The sequence below is a fragment of the Anneissia japonica genome, unplaced genomic scaffold (assembly GCF_011630105.1).
Source record: "Anneissia japonica isolate Jap-2015-1 unplaced genomic scaffold, ASM1163010v1 scaffold146_len77423_cov148, whole genome shotgun sequence".
NCBI classification, from domain to species: domain Eukaryota; kingdom Metazoa; phylum Echinodermata; class Crinoidea; order Comatulida; family Comatulidae; genus Anneissia; species Anneissia japonica.
This window is the reverse complement of record NW_022715298.1, coordinates 64,104-75,234: the sequence shown is the minus strand read 5'-3', so window position 1 is coordinate 75,234 and position 11,131 is coordinate 64,104. Positions and strand designations below refer to the sequence as shown.

The window sequence follows — 11,131 nt, the reverse complement described above, 5'->3', positions numbered from 1 at the left end:
GCGGATGCACCCCACCTCCCAATATTCAAAAGGTCCACTTTTTAAATCATATTATTTCACTAAAATCGATCCTAATTATTGCAAAAATCTATAGGACCCTAGTATGCATTGTATTTCGTTTGCCAGTTCTTCTAAAGGCCAACTCAGACAGCGTCTGCCGACGCAGCCCGACCCAATTTATCGTCGGGGACAGTCTTAAGCCGTCGTGAGAAATATTAAACATGTTTGATATTCTACGACGCGACTGCCCCCGACGCACACCATCGCGTCTGCGTTTAACTCACACAGACCCGACGCGACAACAAATCGCGTCGGGCTGCGTCGTACGACGCTGTCTGAGTTGGCCTTAACAGTTAATTTTTGTGGTATGACATTTGTTGGAAATTGAACAGATGTAAAGGACATAAAACGTTATTCTTCAGGTTCAGGTCCCTAACAATACCCAATGAATAAAAAATTAAATAGAATATTCACGAATTATGGGTTTCAGAAGTGCATTATATACTGTACGGCTCTCAAAACGTTATTGTTGGACCTTCCGCGGGCAAACCCCCAACGCTGGACCCACGACCTCCAGATAATTAGCCTAGCGCCATAACCGCTAGACTATCGAGCTTGCGCTCAGTGACTAGTGTTGAATCCGATCTCCACGTAGCAGCAGGTACTGTAATACGATGTGTGCTTGCGTTAGGAAACATCATAGGAGTGATGTTTTGCACTACCTGACATATTATCGTACCGAATACTTAGTACGTTCCCGAATACTTACGAAAAAAATTCTCAAGTGATTCGGTGGGGAATCGAACCCACGGCTTCCAGATAACCCAAATGATCAATATTAGAACCATTACTTTTTAATATTTTTGTTAATTCACATCCTGAGGTAGTCCAAGGTAAATGTCTAATTATACGGAGACGATACAGCCCTTCTTTGCAGTTCTATTGATCCTGTTGAACTTCAATTCGAACTTAAAACAAACTTTAATTTTTTTAACAGAGTGGTTCAAAAGCAATAATGTAACATTAAATACTAACAAAACTGAATTCGTGATATTCGGAACATCTTACCTACTTCCTAAATTTTTAGAAATTTCTCTAAGCTATAACAATATTAATGTTGAAAAGGTAGTGACTATTAAATACCTCGGTGTAAATTTTGATTGCAACTTCAGTGGCGGATCCAGGGGTGGGTGGTGGGGGGTGTTCAGGGGGTTCGGACGAACCCCACTCTGTGAAGAAACGTAACAAAATACTACTGGGTCCTGGCTCACAAAATTCATGCTAACTAGATGCGGATCCAGATCTTCGCCCACTTCGCCCAGGCGAAGGTCAGGGTGAGAAATCAAAATAAAATGTTGACCATTTTTTCCAACAATCACACTTACTTTCCCTGACACTTATTTTGAACATTACCATTAGGACAATGTTTAAATCAACACTATCCTATACCTTACACTTTTACACTGATTGTACTGTATGCCCTACCAGAGAGAGGTACATTCCCAATACATTATGGTCTTCCACTTCTATAGCGCATGATATATGCATAGCAAACGTTATGTAACCACTACTCAGCTCCAGTGGCGTAGGTATGGGCATTGCAGTATTGGGGGCTCGTTCAATATTAAGTTCGCGTGTTACGGACGATCTGCACATAAGACGAACATGATTATAAAAATCTAAAATATGAATGTCGTGCGTATAAGACGACCCGTCCTATTATACGCGAGCATATACGGTATTTGTTTTAAAACCCTAGGTCACCTGAGCGAGTTCTCCCCTCCATGGGGAGGACCCCACCCCTTCATTTTGAGTATTTTTGGAAACGTTTTAAACCCCCCTCTTTCAAATCCTGGATCCGCCCCTGATTTAACATTGGCTAGGCCTATACATATTAACAAATTGTCATCTAAAATATCGAAAATAATTGGTGTCATTCGCCTTGCCAAACAAAATACCTGCCTTTTAAGACAACTAAAATGCTATCAAATGCACTTATTATGCCCCTTTTTGATTATTTGGTCTATTTCTAATACTACTAACAATCACCTAAATAAACTAAAAAAAAAAAATACAGAATAGGCTAGGTAGAGTTCTAATATCAGTTGACATCAAAACTCCCATTAGCGAAATTATGGCTGAGGTAGGATCAAGGGCGTCGATCCGTGGTTGAATGTTTTGGGGTGGAAGAAAAGGCGAATTACAAAATAAGGGAGCCTTAGGCAGTAGGCCGAATCCTTGGCTGAGGGTGGTAAGGTTGAGGTAAGAAAATTGATGATTATGTCTCTAGTTGGCCGGAAATGGCACCCTCAGACTTTAATTTGAATACAATTTTCTTTTTTCTCCACTTTCAATTTTGAAAAAAAAATAGAGGGTGGGCCGGATAGCCCCCCACCCCCTGAATCTGCCACTAAAATACTCATCATAATAAGTTTTTCAATTTATCCTTGTAATCATAATAATGCTCACTTTTATATTTCGTTCAAACAACATTCATAAAAATAATGATTTATAATCTACTGATTAGTTTGTTACGTATTCGAACCATGAAAAACAAATAAGATAAACTTAAAACAGTAAATTTAGGCTCTTTGCATGTACAGTACTTTTATCAAGGGTTTTCCTTCTCTTTTCTTTTTGAATTTCACTTTTGTGCAAGTAGTATTGCGAATACACAGGTGTGTGTGTGTGTATGTGTGTGCGTGTGTACATGCATGTTCGTGTGCATAGGGCCTTTATGTGCATTATATATGTGAGAAGGGGTAAGGGGTGTTTATGGTTTATTTTAAAACTCAAAATTGTATTTTTTCTTTAGATAAGTTCTTACATTTGTATAGCTTTAAGTTGTTGTTTTTTTTCATCCTCATTCATTAGCTAAGATTGACTGCGCCACTTTCTTGCATGCTGCCACTGATATAAAAGTGTAATATCAAATAAATATTATTATTATTAGTGTACAATAAATAAATCATACAAAAGTACCTAATGGTGATAAATACAAAGGAAAATAACATTTTTATACCTGGCAAACAAGGCATGGAATAATCTTCCAAACAACATAAAGACTAAACTGAATGAACTAACCACATTCTTTTAAAAGTTCAATACACAAATATTCAAAACTACAGTATTTATAGTATATCGTTTATTCGTTCATTTGCTTTTAATTCAATGTACAATGTTTTTTTTTTATATTGCATTTAGACTTACTAACGTGGAACCATAACCAATGGACTACCGAATATTGTCAATAGTATGTATGTTATGCAAATAATTATATAAATGTATATTTAGAAATCCTCACTTTGTGTATTTGTATCTTTTATTATGTTAAAATGCCGGAGGCCTGTTTATTGAATAAAAGCAATAGCGTGTATCCATGTTAATGGTTGGCCCTATTAACCATCTATGATCAAAATGTATAGAATTGGCCTATGCTGGGCCCTGTTAATCACACGACATAGCAAATACAGTGCATACAACCAATGTAAGACGAAGTAGCCCAGTCTAATAAGTTGTGCCTCTTTGTTAGGATTAACTGGAATGGTTCAAGTATCATTCTGAGGAGAGTACCGACTGTTAAGCCTTTCAAAACGTGAGTTTACTCGATTGGTTTTATTTTATTTAGTTATTTATTCTTTGTACAGGAAAGCCTGTTCAGTAGATTACAGCTGATTACAGTATCTACTGTTTCCTCACAGGGCAAACGTCATTTGGCGTGGGCAGCATACCTCAATGCTTTAATCAAGAATATTAATATTATTTTTTTTAATCGACTCCCAAGCAATTAAAGGAGATTTTTAATCTTTAAATAGGCCTATATCTCAATGCAGTTAAATACCTATTGACAATTAAAAAAACAAAACAGTGGAACAATTTTTTCCACCATGAAATTCGCAATACGCTGAATTATTTGGACAAAACGAATTGATTGTGGTCATTATAAGGCATAATAAGCTATACCAACTTCTGAGTTCAGTTATAAACCTGGGTGCTTGCCTGGGCCAACTATATAACGTTTCCTCCTCTATTAATGCATTGTCTTCTTTAAAATAAAATTATATGTTTTGGAAGTGGAAAAATACCAGTGTCGGTGCCATCAGCGCGGGGTCGGTGGGGGGGGGGGAACCCTGAACCCTCCGTCGGGAAATAGTGGAGAACACTACTCAGAGCCATTTCTGGGCATCTAGAGGTACATATTTTTAACATTTGCTACCTAAGCCCCAACGATGATGGAGTTGAGGTGGGCGTCAATGCCCCGTTCAGGAACTTTGTTGACCCCCAATAATGCTATACGGAATTGGTTGGATGCTACTGATAAAAGTAAAGTTATTGGATTAGTCACATTTGATCATAATATCTTACTGCTACATAATGCCCTGATAAAATGTCATTAGCTTGGTTTAGAAGCTAAGTTGCATTCTGGGACCCTCACTATTTATAATTTTTTTTATAAAGTATAATAACAACAAAAACAAGCGTAAACAATATATTTTTTCTACCATTTTGCAACACACACACACTAAATAAAATATGAAGAGTATATTGGAAAGTTATTATTAAGGCATACTAACTTCAAATATTATAGCAGTGCCGTATCTAGGGGAGGACGCAGTGCGTGGTCTTGGGGAAACTAACCCTGGACACTTTTAAATTTTAAAACTGACTGAACACTACATTTACAGTCAGAGAGCCATTCTCGGTATCTAGAGTATCTTATTTTAAACTTTTCTCACCTGAGTTGCACTTAAAACTGTCAATTTTAGACAATGAAATGCGTTGGTAGAGTGTAACAATCCTGTTATTATCATCTACAGCGAAGAAATTTATATATGTTTTTTAGTAATTTTGAACTTCAATCTATCAATTTTAGACAGTGAAATGTATTGGTAGAGTGTAACAGTCATGCCAATTACATCACTATTCCTAAACTGTTCGTGCCTCAGCCCCAACCACGGAGAGAATGAGACAGGCATTACCTCTTAGAATACCGGACTAGAATCTCTGTGAAAGCTAAAGTCCACTCGGTCCATCCAGTTCCACCGTCTGTTTGAAAAGTAATTTAAAAGTATGAGAGTGCCATTTCCAGACATGAAAAGTTTCACATTCTTAAAAATTGTACCTCTGACAACAGCCATGTTTTTACTCTTATTTCTTTAATAACAGTTTAACAATCCTTCCTTAAATTTACTTGTGTAGCACAGAATTTGCTGGTCTCTCTCTATAAAAAGCAGTGTATAGGCCTATGTCAACTGATATCAGTGAATGACAGCCTGATGTCCTCTAGATAGAGGACGGCTAACAAAACAAGTAACAAGTAACAAGTATTACACTTACAAGTGTATGTTGTTTTGTATTTGTCTGTTGAAAAGTCGAAATACATGATACAACCATGGTGGGACCGACAAATACAGTAGCACTGAGAGTGGTTGGGTAGGGGAAATACTGGGGCAAGTGTAGACCGCCGGGCCACTAGGATGAAAAATATATAAAAACAGTGACGTAAAGATATATAAAAAGAGTGATCAAAAACGTTATCAGTTTTGAACAACATAATCGTTTAAAGACTGCTGTTGGACAAAAACCTAGGGAATGATTAATAAGATACAGATAGCACAGATTTTCCCCCTGTATATCATTTTAGTATTTAGTATTTTATAGTATAATATTTAGTATTTTGTACATCTTAAAAAAAAAATTTTTGGTCATGACCATGAAAAATCTCTTTGTATACGTTCCCCATATAGCTATTGTTTTTTTGTTTTTGTTTTTTTTTGTTTTTTTTGTGCACATGTACATCATGTTCTCCTTTTTTCATCAGGCAAACTTGCTTTACTGATCATGCGTTTCCTGAATAAAACGATATACAACAACGACAATTGTTATTCCCAATGAAAACTATTCATAGAGTGGAGTTGAATAGCTTGGTGGTTAAGATGATTTGCATTTCGTCTTCGGATTCTAAATAAAAGCAATAACAAACAAACAAACAAGCATATCATCTGAACCGCCACTTTGTTTTAGGTATAATGGCACTAAAGGCCGTTTGTTCTGGGTGACGGTCAGATAATAGTTTAGAAGTTGTCTAACTGCTGAAATGTCGTTTATAATACTTATATATGTGTTAAATAAATTATGTTTCGCTCATTTTCATCAAGACGATGACGACTTCTTGGTTTTTTCTTTGTTAATTATGTATTGTTAGAGTGTTTATATAGTAACTTGTTGCTCAATAACAATCCGCCTGACTGATAGGCCTAAATGATGGTTTGGATTTTTGTAAATATGAGTCTTCTGGAAAATAAATGAATGCTATAGAATTGAATTTGTGGTGTTAGAGGAGGCCATTTGGAGCATTCTGGAAAGACAAAAAGACAAACACCTGGTTCCTGGACAAGACTGGTTTAGACTTCAGAAAGTTCATTATTTAGAAAAAAAAAAAAACATTGGCGCCACCTGACCCAGAGAAAGAGAGAAAGAGCGACAGATATAATTTATATCCGGGGCATTATCTTCACCATTATCATCATCATTATTTTAATTATCATCAACTATTGTATTCAATTAAGCTCTCTCCACAATTCACTTTTCCCTTTTCATACTTTTTTTTCAGATCGCGTAATGATGCCAACTAACAGTGAGTTCAGAAGATATGGCTGTCAGGCGCTCTGTGGATCATGTTTGTCACTTCTGTTGGGTTTTGGTGTGCTCAATACATTTAGCGTATTCCAGGATCATATTGGCACCGAATTTGAGAATCCATCGTCCACAATTACTTGGTTGTTTGCATTCGCAGCCGCATTTTGGCAAATTGCAGGTAGCAGATATGTATACATTTTACTAGGGAAAAGAGAACAGTTAGTTTATATTAACTATTGCATTACAAAAAATTTAAAAAAATGTTTTCAGTATTTTGAAATTGGTCTGAATTCATTGGTAACAATAATAATTATAATGAAGTGCCAGTAATCGATATATACAACTTAGGCCTATAACGCATAAAATACGGAAGCCTCGTATATTCTCAACTCATCGAGGTTGTAGTGTCTTAAAAAAATACACCTACCAAACACTTAAACCAGCACTGTTTAACCAATCATGTTCTGGGTTTGAATCTTGGCAGGCAAAGGGAAATTGCAGATTCACCTTTATAACACAAGTACACTTATTGTAGGCCTACACTACTTGACAGTTTAAAGCGTGTCTGTTTTGTATCACCATGTATATTTGAGCATTTTATTATTATCTATTTGACATATATCGTATAGTATTATTGTTAAAAAAGGTGTCGCTAGAAACACATTATGTTCCTTTTCAAGCACTGCTATTTTCCTTATATGTATATATATATATATATATATATATATAGGCCTATATATCTGTATATATATAATAATAATAATAAATGTAACACGTGAAGAGATAACTCTAAATCGTCTTGTAGTGATGCTTTATACACGATAAAGGTTTAAAAGAAGGTTCAGGGTTAGAATCCTGGTTGGGACAATTTTTTCGCACGCCGACGATTCCTGGATCCTTCTGTCCGTCCTTTCACTCTTCTACGACGAATACAACTCCACTTTCTGTGAGCGCTACACGACGCGACGCTGTACGCGGATTGTCAGTGGCAGTCTGAACCGATCGTCCGTTGCGCGCGTGTCGTCGTGGCATTGCATTTCCCATAGAATCGCGTCTGCCGATGACCGTCGCCGGGCGCAGTGAATGCCCTGTCTCTTATACACATCTAAATGTGTATAAGAGACAGGAAAGGCTCAATGGCTCAGTTGATTAAAGCGTCTTTATAGATAGGAAGAGGTCCCTGGTTCGAATCCCGGTTGGGGATTTTTTTTCGCACTCGCAGATTCCTATTTTCAACCGTTTAAAAGTATGTATATATATATATTTACCTATGTAATAGGTAATATAACAGAGTTCAAATATAGGAAAAACGATTTTATGATTGTAATATACATACATATATATATATATATATATAGGCCTATATATACCAATTTCTTTGTTTTTTTCTTCAAGGATTTGCTTGCGGCTGGATCAGTTGTAACCTAGGACATCGGAACGCAGCATTTATTGGGGGTACAGCATTGGTCTGTGGTCAAATATGGTCATACTTTGCTAACGATATTTATCAATATTTTCTGAGTATTGGAATTTTAACTAGTAAGTGACTTAAAATAATATAATGGTTTTAAAATTTGTAAAGCGCAAAATACAAACTACAAGTGTAGAGATGTATGGAAATTTGAAAGACAAAAGGAATAAAACCATAACGATGAAAGATTCCTAGCCAAGCCAAACACCCAAACCACCGGAGTATAAGGATAGGCCCTCGTCGCTAACCAGGTATTGATCAATTAGTGTTTGATCCAGCAACTTGGTAAAATTGCAAAGAGCACAGAGACCTTGGCATGATGCGCTATAAAATACTGCTATTCTAATTGCCCACTTATTTGTGTCGGATACCGAATAAACGTTAATACTTTTACTGTTATTAAAAATGCAAGACCAATCAAATAAACTTAATGAAGCTTGGAGTACTAAACTACAATGTTGTACATAAACGTCCGGTGACCTTTACACAATAATGTTGGAGACCCTGATTTGGGTCGTCATCCAGAATTTGAACCTGGCCCGGGATTGATTAATCTCAGCTTTGCATGCAAATGTCTTAAGTCAAAAAAATTAAGATGTGTCTAAGCAAAATCCGAAGCTCTGAGGCCTTGAATGATATAGTTTTCGTCTAAAGGTCTGTTTTCCACTTGGCGAATATATTCGCACGAATAGACAGTAGCGGTTCGCTTCCTGAGCTCTGATTGGTTGCGCATTTTTCGCTTCGCAAAAACTGCGATATAAATGTGAATGCGCATGCGCATAAGCCGACGGTTTCGACTAGCGAGAATAAATTCGCCTAGTGGAAAACAGGCTTTAGGCAGGTATTTTTCATCTTAAATCTAAGAAAAATTTAAGCAATTTTCAAGTTAAGCAATATTGATAAATCTGACTTAACCAATAAATAAATAAATGGACCTAAGACGAATTTATTCAATTTTTTTTTTGCTAAAGCAACTCACTATAACGACCTATATGCACACTGCGATCAGTATACGACCGACACCGACCAGTGTGAGAGCTGCTATGAGCAACTTGCTCGTGTAGAAGAGAGGGTTGTCTATGGTTGCGGATTTTTCAACATGTTGAAAAAAAATTAGTGATCGGTACTGGTCGCCAGGTCCTACTTCCAGTCAGATACGACCGTAGGTCGGTACGGTCGCATTGTTAGGTCGCGATAATGTGAGACGTGCTTAAGTTAGTTGGATAAATTCGGCCCAGGAATCTAAATGAACCCTCAACACCTGTTGAGTTCTCGACCATCCTGGACTCGGGCGCCTTGCTAATATACTGCTAATGAAAATTCTCGTGCTTTCATAACGTTTACTTAAAATATTTTCTTTTTGTTTAACAAATAATGTTAGCTCACTTGTTACGTTTCGGTCACTACTTCGGCCCCAGCCTCGACACGACCACACAAAATGAAGTTTAAAGCCGGACACTCATTGCGCCCGACGGGCGTCGGTTGACGCGATTCTATGCCACGACGCGAGCCAACTCATACTACCATTTACAATCAGTAGACGATGCGTCGTCTAGTGGTCGTGTACGACCGTCGTACAACGCAATGAAAGCCCGACTAACCTTATGTTATCACCGAGGCGTATACAGGGGCGGATTTAGAGGGGGGCTTAACAGGCTTTAGCCCCCCTAAAATTTCATAGCCATTATCTTTTCAACTGCTTTTTGAAGGTCCAAATTAAAATATTGTTTAATGTTTTCTTCACACACATCATATTTATGGGCTAAACATTTTACAGTAGTTGTTTTTCAGTGATAAAATAAAAATGAAATACGTTTTTTAACCGATCAGCGGACAAAAAACGTAGCTAAGAAAGCTGTTTTTGCCTTGCCTTCATGCTCAAATCTCGAAGCAAAGGCCGTTGTGTAGTGGTCTCAACGTTTGTATAATACACTAAACTTTTCGTGTCGCGCGGGTTTGTTCTTGTCTAGTCTTTCCTTGATTGCTTGCGGTCAGAGGAATTGCGGTCATCTGTAAAAGTTCCTCTCTGGGCCCAGCTCTATTTCAAATTAAAAAAAAAATTCGTATGGAAATAAACGTTAATTGCATAGCTTAAAACCAATTAAAAGGCTATATGCGCCAGAGCTTCCGGGGCTATCGCCCCCTGGTCCCCAACCATTGCTTGGGCCTACGGCCAAGGCTTTATTTTTCATCTCGTCCCCCCACTTTCAGCCACGGATCGACGCCCTTGGTTCAGAGGCAGGTATTTATACGTTTGTATGATACACTGTCGTCTGAGGTTCTCCTTAACATTGTCAAATTTTATCCTTAGGGACAGTATTTTTTATTATGGAACTGTTTTCACCCTCTTCATTGTCATGGCAACCCTTTCACCAGGATTTTTAAAGAATGGTGAAATTTCAGAAAATGTCCTCAAAATGTTAAAGGTGGTGCACAAAATTCTAAAGGGTGGATACAAACAATTGCTATTTTAGTACATAGCAAGTGACACGCTAAGTCTGTTTATTGACCTTGGATTTTTTTGAAGCGTGGTTCCAATATTTTAAGCATGGCGTATAATTTACATTTTTAATATTTTTATTTAAATTATGTTGTTTCTGTGAGTATCCTACGTGAAAAGATATTTTTATCTGCCATTAAATATACTAGTTAATCGTTTTTCATATTATTAATTTATTTACATATATTCTTGTTATAATAATGATTTACTATAAATATTGTTTAACATTTACGGAAATAAATGTTGTTTAATGAATGAATAATTATTCAAATCCACTTGCACTTGACAACAACAACTAGGCATCAGTTATTATTTTTAATGGTGTCTACCACATATTTCTTCTTCAATTATATGCAGATACTAAATAAAAGCTCCATTGTACAAGTATATTTATTCAGTTTGTTTTCTATCAGGTTGTTGTTTTGAAAGCTTAATGCAGTCACAATAACAATATTCGAATTTCACAAATTTCGACTTCTGGAGGAATTCAAAATCCACCCACTCCTGTGTTGGAACACATT

At 36.8% G+C, this 11,131-nt stretch overlaps 1 protein-coding gene across 2 annotated transcripts in view; it reads left to right on the top strand.

The window, feature by feature from the left end:
* Positions 1-11,131, top strand: part of LOC117109219 (monocarboxylate transporter 13-like) — a 51,194-nt gene that overhangs the window by 2,544 nt on the left and 37,519 nt on the right. Inside the window, exons 2-5 of one of the 2 annotated variants that reach the window (XM_033251476.1) lie at positions 3,205-3,253; positions 3,533-3,595; positions 6,614-6,817; positions 8,035-8,178. In XM_033251476.1, the coding sequence (XP_033107367.1) occupies positions 6,622-6,817; positions 8,035-8,178 (340 nt within the window). In that variant the 5' untranslated portion in view covers positions 3,205-3,253; positions 3,533-3,595; positions 6,614-6,621. Of the gene's footprint in view, positions 1-3,204; positions 3,254-3,462; positions 3,596-6,613; positions 6,818-8,034; positions 8,179-11,131 lie in introns of those variants that run through there. The other variant, XM_033251475.1, reaches the window with a different exon arrangement.